At 37.5% G+C, this 27,056-nt stretch overlaps 2 protein-coding genes across 2 annotated transcripts; both read left to right on the top strand.

Annotated features, from left to right (window-relative positions):
- The first annotated feature begins 2,357 nt into the window (after positions 1–2,357).
- LOC110920284 lies at positions 2,358–4,232 on the top strand. Its single transcript, XM_022164504.1, has 7 exons — positions 2,358–2,430; positions 2,512–2,550; positions 2,662–2,871; positions 2,950–3,204; positions 3,288–3,726; positions 3,835–4,115; positions 4,204–4,232. The coding sequence occupies exons 1-7, from the start codon at positions 2,358–2,360 to the stop codon at positions 4,230–4,232; spliced, it is 1,326 nt and encodes a 441-aa protein (XP_022020196.1).
- A 15,693-nt stretch (positions 4,233–19,925) lies between these two features.
- LOC110920285 (ATP-dependent DNA helicase PIF1-like) lies at positions 19,926–24,156 on the top strand. The gene is made up of 3 exons (XM_035985698.1): positions 19,926–20,130; positions 20,203–20,559; positions 22,952–24,156. The coding sequence occupies exons 1-3, from the start codon at positions 19,926–19,928 to the stop codon at positions 24,154–24,156; spliced, it is 1,767 nt and encodes a 588-aa protein (XP_035841591.1).
- Positions 24,157–27,056: the final 2,900 nt, after the last annotated feature.

Genomic DNA, 27,056 nt, shown 5'->3' with positions numbered 1-27,056 from the left:
AAAAAATTGAAGCTTTTGAAATTAATTAGTTTAATCAGATAGATTATTAAGTTAATAAGATTAAAAAATATATTTCTTTATTGACCTTATTAATTAGTTTAAGCAGATAGATGTAAAATTCACCCAACTTAAAAAAAAAAAACTAAGCTTTTGAAACTAAGAACATTAAAAATCGGTTATATTTGTTTTTAATTCATAGGTTCTATATATTTATTATAGTTTTTAATTTCGAAATACTGACTTTCTAAATTTGTATTCAAAATACTAAAATGTATTTGACACCCATTATTTCAACTTGATATCGTTATCAAATTTAATATAGTTTCTTAAAATAGTGATAGGTATCATTTATTTCATACAACATAATAAATTCCAAATTTAGACGTAAAATACCATTAAAGTAAACCAAAAATAGTTTTTTTGCCAAACAAAACGTATTAAAATGTTATAACTAAGTTAAACATGATTTGTATCAAAAATTGTAGGAATTATTTTTTATTTCAATCTCATTTTTGTATAATAATTAATCATTACAATATTAAATTTATAATATATTATATTACAATAAAATATATATGTAAAAAAACCATTGATTTCGTATATCTTCAATTATTTTTTACTTTATTTCCTAAAATACATATACCTAAGGCTATAAGTAAACGTTGAAAATAAATTCTGAATTGAAACAAACTTTAATCGGTTATCTTGTGCTCTTTTTAAGAACAAGGTTCTTTTTTTTTAATTTATATTCATCTATTTTTTTTTTTCGATATATTATAGGGTTGTCGATTGTTATTAACCATTTCGTATAAAATATATTGCTTATCTTTATTGTGTATCAGTTGTCATGTCTGCAAAGGGAGATGTTTTATCATCTTTATTTACGAAGGATTCAACTTTTTCCAACGTAGGTGATGTTTGGGAGATTTCAAAGGTATATCTTTATTTATTAATAGATTTATTAATAGATGTGTAGTATGTATACACCAAAGAACTAAATTAATATTTCTTTTATATTTTTTCAGCCAAAGAAAGTTCTTATTTTGGGTAACGTCAAAAATATTATCAACAACTCTTGGTACTGTATGACGTGTCCTACGTGTTCTAATGAAGCAATTTTGGAGGTCGAAGAATTTTTTTCACCTGATTGTTTTGATGACGTAAAGCAATTAGAAGTTTATCACTGTTCGAATTACGATTGTTCTGAGACTACAGTCAAACCTGTTCCCAAATTTAAAATTAATCTTGAAGTTGGTGATGACTCTGATTCTGTTGAACTGGTCTTATTTCACAACCAGGCTGCTGAGCTTATTAATAAGTCTCCTAAACAATTGATTCAAGAGAACACCACGGTTATTTATATGTTTATGTTTATAAAAGTTATTCGATTTATAAACATGTTAAAATATAAAAATAAATCACACACACTTTTCAATATTTTTCAGTGCGATGATATTGTTGTGGTTCCAAAAGAGATAAGGTCACTGGTTGGCCAGTTTTTCGCATTCAAGATAGAGATCACTGAGTACAATCTTGTACATTACGATGAGGTTTATGGAATCACCCATATAAGTTCTGATGAAACTCTTATTTGTGAAGTTAAGAACAAGTTTTTGTGTGGACAGGTATTATAATCAAAAGTTATTTATTTGTTGCATCAATGTTAGCTTCAAGTATATTTCATGATGTTTAGGTATTATGTTATGCAGGATCGCAAGTCGATAAATGGGAAACGCGGTGTTAATGAAGTTTATGACATTCATGAAAGTCTGCATTGTTCTGATACAAAACGGAAGACCGAAGAATGAGGATACCAGCCAAGTCTACGAGCCCTGATTTTAAGTCATCAACATATTTCAATATGATTTTTGTCAATTATGTTTATTTCCGTTTTTTTTGCAATATTATAAGTTTCCTTTTATTTGTATTTCAAACTTCACCATGTAAGACGAATAACAGTTACTTTTTTTAAGTTTCCTTTTATGTTGCAACATTATAAGTTTATGTATTATTATGTTTAATATCAATTATGGTTAACAATTAATATCTTTCCAATTTATAAAAATAATTAGAATAGTAACTGTAAGTCTGTCTACTATATATATGCAATCATCTTGCAAATTGTAAACGTATCTCATTTCCTCAGTTCGAATTTCAATCATTGGCAATTGAAAAAGTTTCACTACTTTATTCAAGGTTAGTTTTTTTGTCACTTCATAATCTATATAATTAAATACAGTTTATTTGTTTTTTTTTATTTAAGGATGTAATTTTGCGTGATTTTCATTTTTTCAATTCGTTTGATCCCATGTTTATATGTTATATATTTCTTTTTTTTATTTTATATTTAAAAGAATATGTCAAAGAGAAGCTATAATTTTCCTTCATCAACATCAACACCCGGTAGATCAGTAGCAGTAGATGTTAACGGTAAGTTTTTAATTTTTAATAATTTATTTTTCAAGCGAATATAGTTTACGTGTACCTTAAATAATACATGTATACATGTAGGTATTTTGGACAGAACCCCCCTTTCAAACATTTCTAATGGTAAGTATTACTTCTTATTAGATCACAAAATTAATTCATATATTTTTTTTACTCTTATGTTTATATGAATTGTATACTCTTTGTTTTAATGTTTTGTGCTTGATTATTAAGTAATTGACACCGGAGAAAGGCGTAGAGTTCGAAAAGCAATAATTGATAGTAAAAAGGCAAAGAGAAAATCTTCAAATAAGAAGGTTGGCGTCACCTTACGAGACAAAGAAAACTTATCTCAGGTGTCGAATGTTACGAATCATTTAAATACTCCTATCCAGTTAAATAGAAGTATAAATTCTACGTCATCCTTACTTAATATTACTTCTGGTACGTGAAACATCTGCATATATTTGTATTAATTAATTATCATGTTATAATTCCACTTTTTTTTTATTTTATTTTCAGCAAATAATAATATAGATAATAATCATGGGACGTCATCTACTCCTACGATTTATTCATTTAATTCAAGTATCGTGACACCTACAAATCCATGTACAACATCCAACAAATCATCACTTAGTAAGTTATCAAAAGGTAAGCGCAAATTGAAGCACATGGCACGTGACATAACCCCAATAGTTATGGTTGATTTGGATTCTGTTGACGAATCCAACGAAGAAGTTTTTGTGTTGGATCCTTATAAAGGAATTTCATCAGGTGTGCGATTTATTTTATTTAACAGTCAACGGTTTTTTTATAACATCAATGAACTTCATTAATATAAATTTACTTCTTTGTAGACTATTTAGATCATGGTGACCAGGATCTTATATGTCAGATTTGTTATGCAAAGCTGTGGTCTTCTGAAGGTGGTAAAGGTCGTATAACAATGGATAAACTATGTTATGGTTTGTGTTGTGGATATGGTAAAGTTGAGCTACCAGTATTAAAAGATGCTAATTCTGAGTATCAACAGTTGTTTCATAATTGTGATACGAAAAGCAAGTTCTTCTTGAAGAATATCCGACGTTATAATTCTATGTTCTCTTTTACATCTATGGGTGGAAAGGTTGATTCGAAGATTAACAAGGGTAATGCCCCATTCATATACCGTATTAGTGGTCAAAATTGTCATAGTCTTGGTAGCTTAAGACCTCCTAATGGTAAACAAGCTAAGTTTTCTCAACTATACATATATGATACTGAGAACGAGATTTCTAACAGACAAAGTGTATTGGGGTAAGCATATTATTTGGTTGATTTATATTTTTTGATAACTTATGAGTGTTAATTTATTATAGTTATTTACTGTCTATTTTTATATATATTTATTTTTTCTCATGATAGGAATCAATTATCTTCTCGTGATAAGGAGTTGGATGTTGAAATAATTGAATACATCAGAGTTTTTTTAGATTCTCATAACGAGTTGGTTAAATCGTACAGAATGGTAAGAAACCACTTTCATGAAAATCCTCAAGCAAACTTGAAGCTCCGTCTAATTTACAAAAGGGACAAAGATGGTAGGACTTATAATCTACCATCCACGAATGAGATCGCTGCACTGATTGTTGATGATTTAGATCCATCAATTGATCGTCGAGACATTTTAGTTGAAACTGAATCTGGTATGCTTCAACGTATAAGTGAGTTACACCCATCCTATCTTGCTCTTCAATATCCAATTATTTTCCCTTTTGGTGATGATGGATATAGAATCGACATTCCTCATAGAGAAGGTGTAACAATGTCACACCCCGATTTCCACGTGTCTCACCGGTGGGCCCGGTGGGGGATTACCGTGACGATGTTGGCAACAATATAGTCAAACCACACAATTATATAATGCACAGCGGAAGCATAAGATAAATATATAAACTCAACCTCTGGTTGTAATATCAAATGTATTACAGAAGTTGAATATATCCACAGCGGATCGTAAATAAACATAAAGTATTGTTCCATCAGATACTGCAATCAAGCTTGCGAGACTTATCACGACGCTAGGGAGCTAATACCAGCCAATTTACGTTTAGGTACCTGCACTTAATCTTTTTGGGGAAAATACGTCAGTTTACACTGGTAAATACATTTAACTGACACATTTGAAAATGTTTATTAAAATTGATTTGAATGCACAAGGCACAAACTCTTTTATAACTTGGGAAAAATTATAATAAAATCTTGTGAACGTTTTACATGTTCTTTTATGCGTTCAGTAGCCCGGGTCGTGCCGGGTTAAAGATTTATAGACACACCACGTTTGCGTAAAACCGTAGTATAAAAACCAACGGCTACGTCTTTTAATTTAATGTCGACACTTTATACCGGGTGTACGCCTACACCGGGATGTCGATGGTCGTGGCCATTTCGTAAAATGATGCCAAGGATATCCGGGACAACGGTCATTAAACCCCCCAAAGGCTTATAAGCAACAAAACTGTTTAAATGAGCCGATCATATTTAATCAATTAACCACCTAAGCGATGGAATTATATAATGCTCAATCAAGCGGTATTAATATATCGTAACCCAAGCCCGTATAGGGGAAATAAGTTAAAGTATTTACCTTTGCAAGTATGTTTCCTTAATTGGATTAAATCACCGATAGCTTTTACTGGGGCTCCTAATCTGGAACGAAGGTTTTAATTAACCTCTTAGAATCCTAACGAGTCGTTATAATGGCCGTAGCCTAGACCGGTTGGTTCCGATATATATAGATATGGTTTAATCGCGCGAAAAGGCGAAAACCGAGAATGGAGTGTGATTCTGTCCCAACAAGTTCAGAGACTTGTTTTATATGGGTTAATGGTTCACACTCTGGATTTTGGGGTTCAAATGATATTATTTGACCCGTATCGGCTAATTTATGAAAACTAGTTTCATAAGCCGAACCGTGCGCACAAAAGGCGAAACGGTTAACCATGAGAGTCGTACGCTTATTTCCTAAGTCAATATGCCTTAAATGGGTTGTGGTATCAGTAGGATACCTTCCGTGACGCCCGTAACGAGTTTAAGTCAATACTATGCCCCGTAGGGGCTTTTTGGTCATTTTAAAGATTTTAAAAGGGCTTTTCGAGTTCTACAGGAAATCTGAGTTTCCCGAACAGCTTATAAAACTTAAAATACTTAATTTATTATTTAAAACCAGTAGCAACTGGAATCGGGTCAAAAGACCTTGTAGAACTCATGTTTTGGCCGAAAAGGGCATATTCGGTATTTACCGAACCGTAGCCATAACCACAGGTTATGAGCGAGGTAAAAATTATTAAAAATCTTTAAAATTCCCAAAATATTATTTTAATACAGTGGATAAAAGTTTTGGTGACGAAATCTTGGTTTAGATAGGTGTTATGCTAATTGCGCCGTTAATTACTAAAGTTTACTTGAATTGCGCTAATTAGCATAACTCTCATTCTAAACCTCGGATTGACGTGAAACTTTAAGGACATGCTTATAATTTAACAAGCAAGGTTTTGGTCCATTCACGTGTCCAAAATACTCGTTTTAATTTTAAAAGGCCGTTACGGTCAACTTTTAGGCGAATGACGGAATTGCGCAAAAGACTCGGATAACTCATGAACCGATCACAGAGGTTTATACCATCATATAACCTGGTCCTAAGAGAGTCCTAAGGTATATTTATACCTCACTAAAACGGGTCAGAACTGAAGTCAAAGCAAAAGTCAAACTTTTGCGACATTCGGCTCCGAACCGGTTCAATATAGCAAATGGTCGATTCAAACGAGCGCAAACGGGTTTATATACTTAATATCATGTTTTATAAGTGTCAAAACAGGTTTCATAACATATACATTACAGATTATGCATAAATCGCTAAAATAGCTTTCTGTTGACTTTTTAACCGCACGTTTGACTCGATTTTTGACATAGTTAGAGTGGTGATCAGGGGGAACCTTTTTAGAGGTTTATTACCCACATAAATACCATCTCATAACCACTTTTGATTCGTCATAAGACTGAACCATTTGCAAGTTATTGCAATGACAACCGTTAGTTACGACGGTTGTGTTTTTAGGCTATAACTATGGAAATGTGAAACCACAAGGGTTAGATCACTTACAGAAGTTTAAGGCAAGACTTAAGAACACAGAGGAACACTTTAGAGCTCTTGAAATGATCAGATGAATGAGTTTTGAGGTGTGTTCTAAGTTGTGAACAAGTATGCCTATTTATAGTGCAAACCAAGCTCCAAGATCATCACACATTGGTCTACAAGTGACCATGGATGATGGGCAGGTGGCCTAGAGTGTTATGGGTCGAGTATAGGGTGCCCATGCCCCATTAATTGATTGTTGGTCGTTCAAAGGGTCCAAAGGTCAAGTAGTTACAATGTTTCTGCATCTGGGCGTCTAATGCGGCCCGCATGGAAGTTCCATGCGTTTATAATGCGGGCCGCCTGGGTTCTAAATATCAGGCGAGTAAAATAGGAGGCTCGCGGCCCGCCTCAACTTAACCAACATGCAATGCGGGTCGCGTGAGGCATGTTTTTCAGATTTTTAAAATCTTTTGAAATGATTACGAAATCCTGGTAATTAATAACGAAATCTTTCGTAATGATTTACCTGACCTTTCGGGTTTGAAGGGGTAACTTTGCGGTTTGGCCCTCGGTTAATTACAATTAAGGACCTCGTGTTATTTACCCACGTTGTTAAGTCCCCGTTTATTTTATTAATTGTTCAGAAAGCCTTAACTTTCATTATTGACGCTTTTAACCCTTCTCATACGAATTTGAGTATAACTCTTTCGTTTTAAAACGGAACTCCGCGGAATTTATACAGTATATTCTAGTGAGCGTGTAATACTGTTACGAAGCCTTGGGAACGTTAAAGGGTCACTCAGAGGTATAATTAAACATGTTGACACAGTTAACCCCTGTAGTTCGTAATCTCTCACTTTCTTCCGCGTTTCGCTTTCGTACGATTTATGATTTATTCGTTTGAAGGTACAAGCATTTATTTAGGGTTACTATACAGTATATATACCCTTGTTGACATTTATAACCCTCAAATTTATATACTTTCAAGGTTTGTCAAAATTAGTCCTTTATTTATTATAGATGCCACGTGTAAACAAATGACACGTGTTAACACATCATTGGACACAAAATTTTGAGGTGTTACATCCTCACCCCCTTAAAATAAATCTCGACCCGAGATTTACTCAAATAAATAGGGGTACTTTTCTTTCATTGTAGCTTCGACTTCCCACGTATATTCAGGACCTCTACGGGCATCCCATTTGACCTTTACAATCGGTACGTGCTTTCTGCGAAGCTTCTTCACCTGTCGATCTTCAATCGACAAAGGTTTTTCTATAAATTTTAAGCTCTCATCTATATGCACATCTGTGTCTGGAATCACCAATGATTCATCGGCGAAGCACTTTTTGAGATTGCAGATGTGGAACACATTGGGAATTCCATTGAGCTCTTCAGGCAAGTTCAACTTATAGGCAACTGATCCGACCCGTTCAATGACCTCGAAAGGTCCTATGTATCTCGGACTCAGTTTGCCTTTCTTGCCGAAACGCATCACCCCCTTCCAGGGTGATACCTTAAGTAATACCTTTTCACCCACTTCGAAGTGAAAATCCTTACGCTTTGGATCAGCGTAGCTCTTCTGCCTATCGCGGGCAGCCTTGAGACGTTCCCGGATCTGGACAATCTTGTCCGTCGTCTGGAAAACAATCTCTGGTCCTGATAGTTGGACCTCCCCTACTTCCGCCCAACAAACTGGCGATCTGCATTTCCTACCATATAACGCCTCAAAAGGCGCAGCCTTTATGCTGGTGTGGTAGCTATTATTGTAGGAGAATTCGATCAGGGGTAGGTTTTTATCCCAGTTACCACCTAAATCGATCGCACATGCACGAAGCATGTCTTCTAGCGTTTGGATAGTACGCTCACTTTGACCGTCCGTCTGTGGATGGTAAGCCGTACTAAAGTTTAAACGCGTGCCCAAAGATTGCTGGAAACTTTTCCAGAAGTGAGATATGTATCTAGTATCCCTGTCGGAGATAATAGACACAGGTATGCCGTGTAAGGCTACAATCTTATCAACATAAAGTTGGGCTAACATATCGGAGCTATACGTCTCCTTGATGGGTAGAAAATGAGCTGATTTAGTCAGCCTATCGACTATGACCCATATTGTATCGTTTCCTTTCCTGGTTTTGGGTAACTTGGTTATGAAGTCCATCGTTACGCATTCCCACTTCCACTCGGGAAGTTCAGGCTGTTGTAGCAAGCCAGACGGCTTTTGGTGCTCGGCTTTGACCTGAGCACAAGTCAAGCACTTTGCTACGTGGGCGGCTACAGACTTTTTCAAGCCTATCCACCAATAATTTGCCTTTAAGTCTTGGTACATCTTATCTGCACCAGGATGGACTGAGTATTTGGAACTATGGGCTTCCTGGAGAACAACATCTCGTAGTCCTCCATAAATCGGAACCCATATACGTCCGTTCAGCCTAAGAATTCCATCCTTGCTAAGAGTCAACTGCCCCTCAGTTACTCCCAGCTTTTCATTAGGGTAATTAGCTTCCAACACAGCCTCTCGCTGTGCAGCTAAAATCCTTTCAATTAAATTGTTCTTGACCTCAATGCTCTTGGCATTGATTCGAATAGGTTTTACCCTTTCCTTTCTGCTCAAGGCATCGGCGACTACATTCGCCTTGCCGGGATGGTACCTGATCTCGCAGTCATAATCATTCAGGGTTTCCATCCAACGGCGCTGCCTCATATTCAACTCCTTCTGGTTGAACAAGTGCTGAAGGCTTTTGTGATCTGAATAAATCACAAATTTAATACCATAAAGGTAATGCCTCCACAATTTCAGTGCAAATACAACGGCACCCAACTCCAAATCATGGGTGGTGTAATTCTTTTCGTGCACCTTTAATTGCCTTGAAGCATAGGCAATCACCTTGCCCTTCTGCATAAGCACACACCCCATGCCCGTGTGTGATGCATCGCAGTAAACTACGAATTCATCTGTTCCTTCAGGTAATGTTAGCACAGGTGCGTTGCTTAACTTTTGCTTCAGTATTTCAAAGGACTCTTGCTGCTTTGGGCCCCAAATGTACTTTTCTTTCTTCTTGGTTAGGGAAGTCAAGGGCGCAACAATCCTTGAAAAATTTTCAATAAACCTCCGGTAGTATCCTGCTAACCCCAGGAAACTACGAATTTCGGTAGGCGTCTTTGGCTCTTGCCAGTTCATGACTGCCTCTACCTTAGCGGGATCTACTTGGATACCACGCTCACTCACAACGTGTCCTAAAAATTGAACCTCTCGCAGCCAGAATTCACATTTCGAGAATTTGGCGTAGAGTTTCTCACGCTGTAGTAATTCGAGAATGCAACGGAGGTGCTTCTCGTGGTCAGCTTGGTTCTTGGAATAAATAAGGATATCGTCGATGAAGACTATGACGAATTTGTCCAAGTATGGCTTGCAGACGCGATTCATGAGATCCATGAACGCAGCCGGTGCATTTGTGAGCCCAAAAGGCATCACTAGGAACTCGTAATAACCATAGCGAGTCCTAAATGCTGTCTTATGTACATCTTCATCTCTGACCCTTAGTTGATGATAACCCGACCTCAAGTCGATCTTGGAGAAGTAGCTTGCTCCTTGCAGCTGATCGAATAGATCATCGATCCTTGGTAAAGGATATCTATTCTTTATGGTAACTTTATTTAGTTCTCGATAGTCGATGCACAACCGCATCGATCCGTCCTTCTTCTTTACAAATAGGACATGAGCTCCCCAGGGAGATGAACTAGGTCTGATAAAACCCTTCGCCAGTAGTTCATCCAACTGGGTCCTCAGTTCTTTCATTTCTGTCGGAGCTAATCTGTAAGGTGCTCTTGCTATCGGAGCAGCTCCAGGAATGATGTCTATTCTGAACTCCACTTGTCTATCTGGTGGCAAACCAGGTAGTTCTTCGGGAAAAACCTCGGGGTATTCAGAAATGACAGGAAGATCCTCAATCTTCGGCTTCGGTCCTTCAATCATCACCTGAGCCATGTAAATTACACAGCCTCTGTTCAAACACCTTGAAGCTTTCAGCATAGATACGTCTTCGGGCAATCCGTACTGCGTATCTCCTCGAATGGTAAGAGATTCACCACTCGGAGTCTTTAAAACTATCTGCCTTTTGCCGCAAATGATTTGGGCCTGATTATGGGATAACCAGTCCATGCCTAGCACAATGTCAAAACCCGCTAATTTGAAGGGAAGTAGAGATAAGATTCATCGATATTGAATCACGGCATGTCAAGCCCTGGTAAGGTTCTTCGCTTTAAGGAAAAGAATGGTTCCTAATGGACATTTCACATCCTTCTAGAACAGTAGAGACGGTTTCTATCGTGCCGTCTGCTAACTCTACTTCGTATTTCACGTCAAGGGTTTTGATAGGCATATTTAGTAGTTGGCAAAATTTCTGGTCTACAAAGGATTTATCGGTGCCAGAATCGAATAGTACTCTTGCAAATATATTATTTACGAGAAAAGTACCTGTAAGCACATTGTCGTCCTTAACCGCTTCCTTTGCATCCATGCGAAAAACTCTCGCATTTGACTTCTTTGTCTCTTCCGCCCTTTTGGCATACTTAGGGCAATTACTCTTTATGTGCCCCTTTTCGTTACAACCATAGCAGGTTGCATCCTTTATCTTTTTGCACTCCACGGTCTTATGATCCTTGGACTTGCATAGCCCACAGGATGGAGTCTTTTGTTGCGACTGTGAACCAGACGCAAACCTACACTTCCCGGAGTGAGGTTTCTTGCAGACCTTGCAGTGAGGTCTTCCATCAGCTTGCCCCTCCTTCTTTGCCTCCGACCCTCTCTTGCCCTCACCGTTTCCACGGTGCTTTTTCCCAGACTTTCGTGAGGTATCATCCTCACGTTTTCGCTTTTCAGCCTCCTTGCTCCTTTGTGCCCTCAGACGGACAGCATCAAGTGTAAGAGACAAGGAGAGGTCAGTAACTGACCTGAAGGTCGTCGGCCTAGAGGCCTTCACACTGGCCTTGATCGCCGGCTCTAAGCCCCCAAAGAAACGGGCAATCCTTCGAGGTTCTGGTGTCACAAGATATGGCACCAGGCGTGACATGGTGTTAAAGCTTGTCAGATATGCTTGACAATCCAGGTTTGTCATCACTAGTGAGACAAAATCCGCCTCAATCTTCTCAACCTCATGTTGAGGGCAGTAGTTTTCTTTTATGAGGGCAATAAACTCCCCCCATGACATTTTGTATAAGGCAGACTTACCTGAAGCCTGCACCAGAGCTCTCCACCACGCCAGGGCCTCGCCCTTGAACGACTGGGACACAAACTTTACCACGTCCCTCTCAGCGCACCCGCTGATGTCCACAATCGTGTCCATCTCGTCTAGCCAGGTGATACAGTCAACCGCACCTTTCTCCCCTGTAAATTCACGGGGCTTACATGATACAAAGTATTTGTAGGTGCAACCCTTAGCACTGGACGCATCAGTATATTCTCTATCGCGATGAACGCTGTGCTCAGTGGACGAGTGTTTGTCGTCATCTTTCTTGGGTTCAGAGGGTGGTTTGGAGTGTGTCTTTGGTTTAGAGGGTGGTTTTGACACGGTTCTGCCTTGGGACTCAGTATATTGACGATCAATAGCTGCCTGAACAGCATTGTCAATCAGAGCCTTCAGTTGTGCGCCTGTCAGATGCACTGGCGTATTGTCATAGTCATCTTCATTTGTGTGGCTGTTCTCTCCATTGGGATCCGCCATTGTAACTTGAATCTGTTACAGAAGATAACAAAATTTTATTCAGAAGTTTATTATATAATTGTCTTTTATGACAATTTGTCAACCATGGTACAGAGACCATATTTGGTTAACTTATTATTTCGTTACACATTAGGATCTGAATATATCCTATTTCAGCTATATAGATAATATTGGCGGCATAAAGCCTAATCATGATGATGTGTTATAATATTAGCCGAGATTTCAGAGAATCAAAGGCATAGAGAATTGAACCGTAGTTCTTTTATCTCTTTCTGATAGGGAGTCATAGACCACCACTGTCTTTTGTCGTTATAAGACAACTATTATGGCCCATAGGCACTACACCTCTAATGGATGTTTTAATATGGTTGGCCCGTAGGCACTACATCTCAAATGGATGTTTTTAATAAGATTGGCCCGTAGGCACTACATCTCTAATGGATGTTTTAATATGGTTGGCCCGTGGGCACTACATCACTAATGGATGTTTTTATAATACTGGCCAGTAGGCACTACATCTCTAATGGATGTTTTTTTTTATAATACTGGCCCGTAGGCACTACATCTCTAATGGATGTTTTTATAATACTGGCCCGTAGGCACTACATCACTAATGGATGTTTTAATAAAGTTGGCCCGTAGGCACTACATCACAAATGGATGTTTTTATAATACTGATCACCTTCGTTGGTGATTTAACCCACGATTCATAAATCATTTAGTTGGGTTTTGAAATCCTTAAAGGATTATTGTATAAGAATGACGTGCGTGATTTTAACGAATCACATCTGCCATGATTGTTAACATGCGTACAGAGGTTAACAGGGAATTAGAATCTTTTCAATTAGGTCGTACCATCTTGACTGGGTCTTAAAAGACACCAAGCTAGGTTTCACCTTTTAAGATTCTTTAGCTAGGCAGATCAATATAAAAGGAATGGTTTTGATTTATTTTATACATATTAAAACAAAACTTATAACATACATTCCAAAATCTCAAATACAGTTACATATTGCCCTAAACGGGTCTTTCAAATAGTACATACCTCCATCGAGGTTTTTTTTTTTTCTAAATAAGTGACAAGTCCACGCAGGGACTAATACAAGATAGGTGTCCATGCAAGGACTAAAGATAAGTCCGCGTAGGGACTGAAATACGATAAGTTGTCCACGCAGGGACTTATTTCGAAGTAGAAATTACATTAGTACAACTATTAAGGGCTAATGGTCACGTTTCTTCTTTTTGCCCTTTAGTAGGTTCGCCAAGCCCTTGAGAAATCCTCGGTGGCTTTTCTTCTCTTCCTCGAACTCTCTCTCCACACGATCTAGTCGATGGAGTATTTCTTCCTGTTCAGGAGGAGAGAAACGTGGTTGTGGCGCTTGATGTGGAACTGGAGGTCTGGGAGGTATTGGATACCCATGAGCTGAGTAGTCCGGTGGTCCCATGTTTCCATGTGCTTCGTCAGGGTAGCGCGCATTATATCTTGCCGACACCACATATGGGTCGCGCTCATAGCCGTAGTTGTATTGTGCTTGTGACGGTTCGAACGGGTTGTAAGCCGTTGGACCCGTGTAAGCAGGTATGGGTTGGTCATACCCAAATGGTGGCGAATTTCGTGCAGCTGGTGCGGAGTTCGCCTCCTGTATAGGACTTGAAGGTCCTTCTTCTTGTAGTGGCGGATAGTGGCTACTACTAGAATGTCGAGGAGTGCTGAAGTGGATACCCCCTCCTCCTCGTGTAGACATACGAGCATTCGTCCTCCTACGCCTTGGCGGATCAGGTATTACTGGTTGTGCCGGTGGCGGAGGTGGCGGCGTAACTGCCACAAAGCGTGAATCCTCAGAGGGATCCTGTGGATGTCGCGGTTGTTGAGATGTCTGTTGAGGTGGCGTGTAGTACCACTCATGTCGGTCAAACAACGCTTGGAAACTGTCAGGTCCTTGATAGGGCGTTCCATGGAAGGATGACCCATCAGAAACTTCTATCGGATGCGTGGGCGTACCACGCGCAGGTTCAGTTGGATCCTCGTCTTCCTCCATGGGATCTTCAGAAAAGTGGTCTTGTGGCCCTAGTGGAACAAAACCTGAAGGTTCCTGTATGTAGTCAGCCGGATTAAACTGACCTATGTAGTAGGGAGTAGGGTCGTCATAATTCCGGTGCGAAACCGAACGTTGTAGAGGTATGAAGGAAGGTTGTGGGTTGTTGGGATCATTTTCTGAATTTGGCCCAAAGGAGTGCCGGTAGGATGGCGTCGAGCTGTGCGAAGTGGAATGCCTCGCGGGTTCGTAAAGATCTCTTCGTCGTTGTGGCTCTTCGCTCCGTGTCATCGAAGGATGTCTTGTACCAGATGGTCCAGCTTCGTTATCGTGATGTGTCACGACTTCTCCTCTGCCTCTTCTTCCCCTTCCTCTTCCTCGGAATATAACAGGTGGCATTTTCCTGCTCCAAAACTTATTAAAAATCGAAAGGAAAATAAAGACAAAAAGGAGTATTAATCCGAATTTGTCCTAAGTTCTTGTCTAGACTCAAGTATGTGCAATTGTGTCATTGAGATTAAACACATTAGGACAGTGTTTAATTCACTCAATGTTGGCTCTGATACCAACCTGTCACACCCCGATTTCCACGTGTCTCACCGGTGGGCCCGGTGGGGGATTACCGTGACGATGTTGGCAACAATATAGTCAAACCACACAATTATATGATGCACAGCGGAAGCATAAGATAAATATATAAACTCAACCTCTGGTTGTAATATCAAATGTATTACAGAAGTTGAATATATCCACAGCGGATCGTAAATAAACATAAAGTATTGTTCCATCAGATACTGCAATCAAGCTTGCGAGACTTATCACGACGCTAGGGAGCTAATACCAGCCAATTTACGTTTAGGTACCTGCACTTAATCTTTTTGGGGAAAATACGTCAGTTTACACTGGTAAATACATTTAACTGACACATTTGAAAATGTTTATTAAAATTGATTTGAATGCACAAGGCACAAACTCTTTTATAACTTGGGAAAATTTATAATAAAATCTTGTGAACGTTTTACATGTTCTTTTATGCGTTCAGTAGCCCGGGTCGTGCCGGGTTAAAGATTTATAGACACACCACGTTTGCGTAAAACCGTAGTATAAAAACCAACGGCTACGTCTTTTAATTTAATGTCGACACTTTATACCGGGTGTACGCCTACACCGGGATGTCGATGGTCGTGGCCATTTCGTAAAATGATGCCAAGGATATCCGGGACAACGGTCATTAAACCCCCCAAAGGCTTATAAGCAACAAAACTGTTTAAATGAGCCGATCATATTTAATCAATTAACCACCTAAGCGATGGAATTATATAATGCTCAATCAAGCGGTATTAATATACCGTAACCCAAGCCCGTATAGGGGAAATAAGTTAAAGTATTTACCTTTGCAAGTATGTTTCCTTAATTGGATTAAATCACCGATAGCTTTTACTGGGGCTCCTAATCTGGAACGAAGGTTTTAATTAACCTCTTAGAATCCTAACGAGTCGTTATAATGGCCGTAGCCTAGACCGGTTGGTTCCGATATATATAGATATGGTTTAATCGCGCGAAAAGGCGAAAACCGAGAATGGAGTGTGATTCTGTCCCAACAAGTTCAGAGACTTGTTTTATATGGGTTAATGGTTCACACTCTGGATTTTGGGGTTCAAATGATATTATTTGACCCGTATCGGCTAATTTATGAAAACTAGTTTCACAAGCCGAACCGTGCGCGCAAAAGGCGAAACGGTTAACCATGAGAGTCGTACGCTTATTTCCTAAGTCAATATGCCTTAAATGGGTTGTGGTATCAGTAGGATACCTTCCGTGACGCCCGTAACGAGTTTAAGTCAATACTATGCCCCGTAGGGGCTTTTTGGTCATTTTAAAGATTTTAAAAGGGCTTTTCGAGTTCTACAGGAAATCTGAGTTTCCCGAACAGCTTATAAAACTTAAAATACTTAATTTATTATTTAAAACCAGTAGCAACTGGAATCGGGTCAAAAGACCTTGTAGAACTCATGTTTTGGCCGAAAAGGGCATATTCGGTATTTACCGAACCGTAGCCATAACCACAGGTTATGAGCGAGGTAAAAATTATTAAAAATCTTTAAAATTCCCAAAATATTATTTTAATACAGTGGATAAAAGTTTTGGTGACGAAATCTTGGTTTAGATAGGTGTTATGCTAATTGCGCCGTTAATTACTAAAGTTTACTTGAATTGCGCTAATTAGCATAACTCTCATTCTAGACCTCGGATTGACGTGAAACTTTAAGGACATGCTTATAATTTAACAAGCAAGGTTTTGGTCCGTTCACGTGTCCAAAATACTCGTTTTAATTTTAAAAGGCCGTTACGGTCAACTTTTAGGCGAATGACGGAATTGCGCAAAAGACTCGGATAACTCATGAACCGATCACAGAGGTTTATACCATCATGTAACCTGGTCCTAAGAGAGTCCTAAGGTATATTTATACCTCACTAAAACGGGTCAGAACTGAAGTCAAAGCAAAAGTCAAACTTTTGCGACATTCGGCTCCGAACCGGTTCAATATAGCAAATGGTCGATTCAAACGAGCCCAAACGAGTTTATATACTTAATATCATGTTTTATAAGTGTCAAAACAGGTTTCATAACATATACATTAAAGATTATGCATAAATCGCTAAAATAGCTTTCTGTTGACTTTTTAACCGCACGTTTGACTCGATTTTTGACATAGTTAGAGTGGTGATCAGGGGGAACCTTTTTAGAGGTTTATTACCCACATAAATACCATCTCATAACCACTTTTGATTCGTCATAAGACTGAACCATTTGCAAGTTATTGCAATGACAACCGTTAGTTACGACGGTTGTGTTTTTAGGCTATAACTATGGAAATGTGAAACCACAAGGGTTAGATCACTTACAGAAGTTTAAGGCAAGACTTAAGAACACAGAGGAACACTTTAGAGCTCTTGAAATGATCAGATGAATGAGTTTTGAGGTGTGTTCTAAGTTGTGAACAAGTATGCCTATTTATAGTGCAAACCAAGCTCCAAGATCATCACACATTGGTCTACAAGTGACCATGGATGATGGGCAGGTGGCCTAGAGTGTTATGGGTCGAGTATAGGGTGCCCATGCCCCATTAATTGATTGTTGGTCGTTCAAAGGGTCCAAAGGTCAAGTAGTTACAATGTTTCTGCATCTGGGCGTCTAATGCGGCCCGCATGGAAGTTCCATGCGTTTATAATGCGGGCCGCCTGGGTTCTAAATATCAGGCGAGTAAAATAGGAGGCTCGCGGCCTGCCTCAACTTAACCAACATGCAATGCGGGTCGCGTGAGGCCTGTTTTTCAGATTTTTAAAATCTTTTGAAATGATTACGAAATCCTGGTAATTAATAACGAAATCTTTCGTAATGATTTACCTGACCTTTCGGGTTTGAAGGGGTAACTTTGCGGTTTGGCCCTCGGTTAATTACAATTAAGGACCTCGTGTTATTTACCCGCGTTGTTAAGTCCCCGTTTATTTTATTAATTGTTCAGAAAGCCTTAACTTTCATTATTGACGCTTTTAACCCTTCTCATACGAATTTGAGTATAACTCTTTCGTTTTAAAACGGAACTCCGCGGAATTTATACAGTATATTCTAGTGAGCGTGTAATACTGTTACGAAGCCTTGGGAACGTTAAAGGGTCACTCAGAGGTATAATTAAACATGTTGACACAGTTAACCCCTGTAGTTCGTAATCTCTCACTTTCTTCCGCGTTTCGCTTTCGTACGATTTATGATTTATTCGTTTGAAGGTACAAGCATTTATTTAGGGTTACTATACAGTATATATACCCTTGTTGACATTTATAACCCTCGAATTTATATACTTTCAAGGTTTGTCAAAATTAGTCCTTTATTTATTATAGATGCCACGTGTAAACAAATGACACGTGTTAACACATCATTGGACACAAAATTTTGAGGTGTTACAAACAACGAAAAAAAAAATACGACCAAAATGCACAATGCGGGAGTTCTTTGCATATAGAATACAGGAGCGGAGTAGTTGTTATTCTTTGGTTTTAAACTCCAGAAGACTGTTTCAACAGTTTTTGGTTGATGTTACACTATGATTGAGAGTGAAAGGCTAAATTTCATACGTGGTAAGCAGAAGAATTTGCGTTCCGAGTCATTTGAGAATCTTCAAAAGTATAAGGACAATGGTAAACAAAATTTATCAAACACTGGTCAAAAGGTAATATTACCTTCATCTTTTACTGGAGGTGCTCGGTTCATGCAACAAAACTACCTCGATGCTATGGCATTATGTAAGTGGTTTGGCTACCCAGATTTTTTCATAACCATTACATGCAATCCAAAATGGCCTGAAGTTTCAAGATTTCTTAAAGATACATCCATTAGAGCAGAAGACAGGCCTGATATTATTTGTCGATTGTTCAAGATGAAGCTGGATTCAATGATTAAGGATATAAAGGATAGTAAATTTTTTGGTGAAATCAATGCTGGTATAAAATTTTTCTTAGTATTCTACTTCATGTACAGTTTTAATTATTATTTATATCTAACTTTATTTAGTATATTACTTAGACATCATTTTTATTTTGTAGTTGTTTATACAGTTGAATTTCAAAAACGTGGCCTACCGCATGCACACATTTGTTTATTCATGAAGGTGGATCACAAACTTCCCACTGTAGATCATATAGATCCTTTTATTTCTGCCGAAATTCCGGATAAATCTGAAGATCCTCAGCTACATTATCTTGTGTCTGAGTATATGATTCATGGTCCTTGTGGTGCTGCTAATTTGAGCTGTCCTTGCATGGTTGACAACAAATGTTCAAAACGATTTCCCAAAAAATTTTCGGATCATACAATTATAGACTCAAGTGGTTTTCCTGTATATCGAAGGCGAGATTCTGGTCATACTGTTATGAAAAAAGGTGTTCAATTAGACAACCGAAGTGTCGTACCTTACAACAAAGGTCTATTAAAAAGATACCAAGCACACATTAATGTTGAATGGTGTAACCAGGCTGGTTCTATAAAGTACCTTTTTAAGTACATTAACAAAGGATCTGACCGTGCTACGGCTGTTTTGTATACTGATTCAACCGGTACTAGCAATCAGAAAATAAATGATGAGATCAAACAATACTATGATTGTAGATACATATCAGCCTGTGAAGCGTCTTGGAGAATTTTTGCAAACGAAGTTCATTATAGATATCCTGCAGTAATGAGGCTACCTTTTCACTTACCTGGTCAACACAATGTAGTATACGGTGAACATGATGATATTGAAGATGTCCTGAATAAACCATCTGTTGCTTCATCTATTTTTTTTGCAATGGATGCGTTTAAATGAACGCGATGAAGAAGCACGTAAACTCAGTTATGTGGAGTTCCCAACCAAGTATGTTTGGAACTTAAAAGATAGACGTTGGCAAGTACGGAAAAGGTACAAAACTGTTGGTAGAGTTCATTCTGTTTCGATTGCTTCCGGAGAACCTTACTATTTAAGGATACTCTTAAATAAAGTTAGAGGTCCTAAATCATTTGAAGAGATTCGAACAGTGAACGGACAAGTATTTCCAACATTTAAAGATGCATGTTATGCTATGGGTCTTTTAGATGATGACAACGAATATGTTGAAGCAATTAAGGAAGCAAGTTTTGAAGCTCATTGTCGGTATTTAAGATCATTATTTGCCACATTGCTTTTAACTAATACGCTATCAAGACCTGAATTTGTGTGGGAAAAAACTTGGCACTTACTAGGTGACGATATTCTATTCAAGCGTCGTAAAGAAACACATATCCCTGGTAAGTTAGTATTTTTTATCTGTATATATTTTGATTCATCATATGTTTATTTATTTTTTATACTTTTTGTAGATCTAATTATTCCTGAACATCATTTGAAGAATCTAATTTTGGTGGAAATTGAGAATTACTTAATTTCCAATGGGTCTACATTAAGTAAATTTTCTACGATGCCCTATCCAGATGACGATTCACTACGGCAAGGTACTAATCGTCTAATCAATGAGGAATTATCGCACGACCCACATGAGTTGAAAAGTGAGTTTACTATATTGAAAGAGTCTTTAACTGAAGAGCAGTTAAACGTTTTTAACCAAATTGTGAATGCTGTCGAATGCCAAAGTGGAGGGTTGTTTTTTGTATATGGTTACGGTGGGACAGGGAAGACTTTTTTGTGGAAGACTTTGGCTGCTGCAATCAGATGTAAAGGTCAGATAGTATTGAACGTTGCTTCAAGTGGTATTGCTTCTGTGACAACTCGTACTTTACCGTCTCGTACATTACGTGTAACCATTGAACTAGTGTGATTACGTGATTATATTGATTGATTGAATGTTACATGTTACGTGATTTATTGTGATTGCATATGTTACTATTTGAGCCGATTAGTAAATCATTACAAAAACAACCCACTCGGTCAACATGGTGGACTCGAGACCCATGTGGGGTTTCGGCCCACACCTACTCTACGTATATATACACATACACATCTTAGGGTTTTAGTTTTACAATCTTTTGCAACCACAAAGCAACACACACACAAGCTCTCTCTCTCTCTCTCGGAACCGGAGTTCGCACTCATCCTTCCAAGCTCTCGGCTCCACCATTGTTACATATGGGTTAGTGTGTTTAGCATTGTTTTCTTTGACTATTTGATGTTATGATGCATATATGTGATTCTTATGTGCATGTAAATCGGATTTGTTTCTGGATTGATGTTAACCGAATGCTTGTTAACCGGTTATAGTTTCATAGGTATCGAATGGTATGGTAAATGTGAAACCGAATAGATGCTAACCCGGATATCATGTTCTGTTAGTTTAATTGTTATGAGATAGTTGATTATTAGATGCTTATGTCCAGAATTTCGGATTGTTCATATGATTGATTGATGTTTATAAAACGGTTTCATGATTGTTAAATTGTTCATATATTTGGTGTTAGGGTTCATAAGGATTAGTGTTGATTTTCCCTGTTTGATCTATAAAGTTCCCGGATAGAAACTGTTAGTGATTTGAATTTTGGAAACTGATAATTGATGGCATAAATGTGTATAACCGAATTGCATGAAATCAGGGAAAACTGTTACCAATTGCTTGTCACGACTGGGATTGCGACTCGAAAACCATAGTCTCGACTCGAGACCACAAACAGCATTAGTCGAAACCGAGGTTGCGAGTCCCGTTGCGACTCGTAACCAGCACATGAAAAGTCGAGACCAAAGGTTGCGAGTCCCGTTACGACTCGTAACCGGACCTTGCCAAGTCGCAATCTCACACAACAGCACGAACCGAAACCGCGGTTGCGAGTTCCGTTGCGACTCGTAACCGGACCTTAACAACTCGAGACCAGCTCCGATTGCGACTCGAGAACATCACCGTTACGAGTCCCGTTGTGACTCGGGATCTCCTCGTTGCGACTCGAGACGGACCATACTGTTGTTGGACTTTTACTATTTCAGGCCCAACTGTTTTGGGCCGGGCACTTGGCCATTTGTTTAACTGTTGTTTTGGGCTGCTATTGGATACGTGTAAGTTGCCATGATCAATACGTGTTAGTAACCTACGTGCTTTATACGAACCTGACTTGTATAATAACCATGATAGGGCGTGGTTGACCAATTACTAGCTTAACTATATTCTTTGTGTATCTGCCGAGCAAACCAAGGTGAGTTCACACAGCCAAGGCATGGGATTCCCGGGTTGGGAATTGGGTTGGATATGTTGGTATTGAAAGAGTTACTCGTACTTACGCATTCACTAGACTATAGACCATCGTCCTCAGGTTAGTCAGGACACGTTACGTAAAGCCTACGTAACCCAGTATTTGCCATTTGTCTCCCGGGTCGGGAGGACACGTTACGTAAAGCCTACGTAACCCAATACCTTCTACTGTCTTCCGGGTCGGAAGGACACGCTACGTAAAGCCTACGTAGCCCCCACGCGTACCACTGTCCTCGGGGAAGGGCACGTCACGTAAAGCCTACGTGACCCAGTACGTATTCCTGTTCTCGGTAAAGAAGAACACATGGTTGGAAGTTAGTCTAGTAAGTACCACTAATGAGAAGCCCTCATTAGTAAGGATAAACGTGGGAAGCCCCCACCGGTAATATAAACACAAGGTTTGGGAAGCCCCCACCTTCAGTACACACTAGTATGGGAAGCCCCCACTAGTTATACTTATGCACTATGTTATGAACTTACTTTCTGTGAACTCGCTCAACTAGTTTGTTGATTATTTTGCTGCATGCCTTGCAGGACCTTAGGTATACTTGGAGCTTGCACCAAAGGAGAAGCGGGTCGTTGTGGACAAGAACACGTGAATGCTTATTAAACGCTTTTACATTCACACATTGATACTTATGTTTTGGGTTTTACATTTAATGCTTCCGCTACATATACAACGTTTGGTTTTGAACATCAGTCTATCTACTATTATTATTAAATGCTATGTTTGATATGATTGATGGCTTGATCCTGGTCAGTCACGCTCCCAAGCGGTGGTACTCCGCAGGTGGATTTTGGGGGTGTGACAGCTTCATTATTGTTATCTAGAGGACGCACAGCACACTCTAGATTTAAAATTCCCATAAATTTGACAGAAGATTCCATGTGCTTCATTAAGCCGAACGATGATGTTGCTAATCTTTTAAAAGAGTCAAAGTTGATTATATGGGATGAAGCCCCTATGGTGCACAAACATGCGTTTGAGGCATTAGATCGAACAATGAAAGACATTCTGTCGTCTTCTACGAATAACTCTTCTGAGCTACCATTTGGAGGTAAAGTTATTGTGTTTGGTGGTGACTTTAGACAAATACTACCCGTTATCCCAAATGGTACGAGGCAGCAGATTGTTAATTCCTCTTTGAGTTCTTCATATCTATGGTCTGAATGCAAGGTTTTAAAGTTAACAAAAAACATGAGGTTGAGAACTGGAGCTGAGTCATCTAACAGTGATTCTATTAAGAAGTTTGCAAAATGGCTACTTGATATTGGTGAAGGAAACATTGGTTCAGAAAACGATGGTGAAGCGTTTATAGAGTTACCCGATGATTTAGTAATTACCGACTCAGATGATCCAATTCAAAGTTTAATTGACTTTGTTCATCCTTCAATCTTACATCAGTATAAAAATCCTGGATTCTTTTCAGAGAGAGCAATTTTAGCACCAAAGAATGAAGTAGTTCATGAGATTAATGATCGATTACTTTCATTATTTCCAGGTGAAGAAAAAGAGTATTTGAGCTGTGACAGTATATGTCAAACAGAACAAGTTCTTGATTCTTTTCAACAAGGTCTATACTCTCCTGACAATTTGAATGCTCTTAAAATCTCCGGTTTACCCAATCATAGGTTGGTTCTTAAAGTTGGTGTTCCTGTGATGCTTCTTCGAAACATTGATCAACAGAACGGACTATGTAATGGTACCAGATTACAAGTAACCTTTCTTGGTAAGCGAGTAATTGAAGCGGAAGTAATATCTGGCGGAAATATCGGCACAAGAGTTTTTATTCCAAGAATTAGTATGGTTCCTTCAGACAAAAAGATACCTTTTCAATTTCAAAGAAGGCAATTTCCGTTAACAGTTTGTTTTGCTATGACAATTAACAAGAGTCAAGGACAGTCGCTATCTAGAGTTGGTTTATACTTAAAAGATCCTGTATTTACTCACGGTCAATTGTATGTGGCGTTATCCAGAGTCAAGAGCAGGCAAGGTGTTAAAATTTTATCATTTGATTGCGATGGTAAACCTACATCAAAGACATCTAATGTAGTGTACAAGGAGATTTTTCATAACTTATAATTTAATAATGTATTTCATTTTCATATATTTCATATTCTTATGTTAGATTTTTCGGTTTTCCACTTGAAGGGTAATAGTGTTGTTTGTCAACAAGGTGAATGAAGTCAAAACTATTGTATTAATTTTCAGAAGATTTATTATGTCTTTTTTTTTAAATTTATTCATCATTTTTAATATTATTATTAAGTCATCAATTGCCAAAAAAACTTTTTAAAATTAGTGGATGCTAATATATAGGATCATTCTATATAAGAGTAAATATTACTAATGAAGAAATGTTGCTGTAAAAGAATAAATTATTAGGAGTTCATATTGATAGTGAACAAAATATTATAAATGATTTCTAATTATAAGAGATATCAACTTTTTTATATTAGAAAAAATATGGTATCTGTGTTTATAGTTTACCAAGGAACATCATAAGATCAAACAATATGTTTACTACAATTGTAGAAAATAAATGTTGACATCAAACAATACTACGATTATAAAAGATACCAACGTTTCTATATTAGCAAAAACATGTTAATGTCTACTTTCACGTTCCAAAAAAAAAAAAGATCCAAACATGAAATATTAACAAAATAGAGTCATAATTTCATATGTCCAAACACTTAGAGCATCATGGTTACTTTTTAACTGTTAACCTTCATTAACGGCATCCACTTTGGTTAAGATCAGTACATTTCCTTCACATAAAAATCTGAAATGCAATTTGTCACCGAATCGAATGCCATTCTCCTGCATGAACATCGGCCATCCTTCGATAGCATACCTTACACCATTTCCATTCTTTTGCCTCCTAAGATTCATGTCTATTGTTTCTCCATTCATGTTTGTCACTTTTATCTCATAGACTTTATTTTTTAATCCTGCAATTCTTACAACATTTGCAGGCATTCTCTGTATAATAAAAAAAGAATTTTGTAATTAAAATATCCTTATTGATGTTATATTAATAAGGATTAATGTCATTGTGTATTATAAAAAAATCATACCATTCGATTTTCTCCCTTCATTGTGAACTCATAAGAAACAGTTTTGTCAACGTCTTTTATCCTTGCAACACGTTTTTGTTCCACATCCAAATTCTTCAATGCATTTAGTTATATATTTAATCCCTAATTATAAGTAATATATATATCACTAAATAGAATAATGTATGCTATACGTACCAATCGGTTACGAGTTTTTCGTTCAACTGTTGATACGTCTGGCATTTCCACTTCTGTTCCTTCCATCGGCTTTTTTCTGTTGGGCTGGGTACAATACTCGGCAATCTGTTTTCCTTTTTTTTAAGCTGTTGAGACAACGAACAACTTCAATTAATAATAGCCAACAATAATTAACTAAATATATGCACACATATGAATGAAAAGACTTATCTATTTAGTGATGTTTAAAATAAGTACATCTTCTTTTTTTGTTTCTTTTGGCTCTTTTTTCTTCATACTCTTCGGTCCTTCTTTTGAAATTTCTTTTTCACCTTCATCCATCTATATATTATAATTAATAAAATATATCAACCATTAGTATATTGTATTTAAATATGTATAAAGGAGTCGTTATTACCTCAGCTATTTCTTGATCTTTTGAATCAGTATCTTGACTGAAGTTCTGTTATTCAATCAAATACAAAAAATAATTACATTTTTACAAAGTATGTTATAAGTTAGTTCAAAATACTTACGAAGTCAACGCTTTTACAATAGGAGTCCCTAGGTATTTCCAGCAAAGAGTCTTCTTCACTTTCTTCTTTGTTGTTAAGCGTTATTTCAACTCCTTTCCGATAAATTTTCAACTCAAATGTGACGCTGTCCATCTTCGTCAACAAGAGTATATCATCGTCTTCGATTCCAAGATCAGTAAATAGCTTTGGACAACCTTTTGTAAGAACATAATTATCGTTTATTCTTTCGGTCTCAACTTTCCAAATCTTGCCTTCTGCATAAATGTTATAATAATCATTCACTGGCGTGTAAGTGTAACATGTTGTTACATAATCATCCGGAATCACCTGAAAGATTTGGAATAGTTAGCTGTCAATCTAAAATAGAATAAATATATATTCAAACATGTTAGTATGCTTACTATAATATTTAATCTTCCGTAACGGTTTAATGTCACAAAAGATTCACCACATATGTTTTGGATGAAACAATCGATTTCCATGTTTTGGTCTTCCATTACCGTTAAGCGCAATAACGTGTTATTTGGCAACTGAAGGTCCCTTACCACATTTCTCCATCCGTCAGTTATAACGCATTCACCACTTACACTTCTCAACGAAACTGGCCAACTTTTCCCACTTATATGATGTATCATTATTGTTTTTCTTTGCCAATAAACTCCATATATGTTCTTAACGAAGTCAATTGGTACCACCTGAGTGTTAGATTATGTTGTAAATGTTAGTTATTAGAAATATATAAACTTATTTGTAACCATTGTAGCATACCAGTTTTAATGATGAACTCTTTTCTAACGAAGCGACACATGATCTACTCATTTGTTTATACCTGTAATATAACAACATCTATTAGAAACATTTACTATTGAAATTTAACTTATTCGTATATTTTGACAATAATATGAGAACTACCTATTAACCAATATTAGACAAACTGATGTTATTAATTTGCTTTTATGTAGGATTTCAAAATTACAATGTTGTATTGATATGTACAAAATTTTAAAGGGAGTATTATTTCATCATTATATTTGTTAACAAGAAAAGAAATATTCGTTTTATTCAATAAATTTACAGTTTGATACATTTTTTTATAGCTACCTTAAACTATTACTATACTGTACTTGATAATCACAAAAAAAAAATTCAACAAAAATAATATAATTGGATTTCTCTATAGGCGAAGCAAAATAGACTAAATCATAAAGTT

The sequence above is a fragment of the Helianthus annuus genome, chromosome 16, assembly GCF_002127325.2.
Source record: "Helianthus annuus cultivar XRQ/B chromosome 16, HanXRQr2.0-SUNRISE, whole genome shotgun sequence".
NCBI lineage: Eukaryota > Viridiplantae > Streptophyta > Magnoliopsida > Asterales > Asteraceae > Helianthus > Helianthus annuus.
Note: the sequence above shows the minus strand (reverse complement) of the source record. Positions and strands in the feature narration are given on the sequence as shown.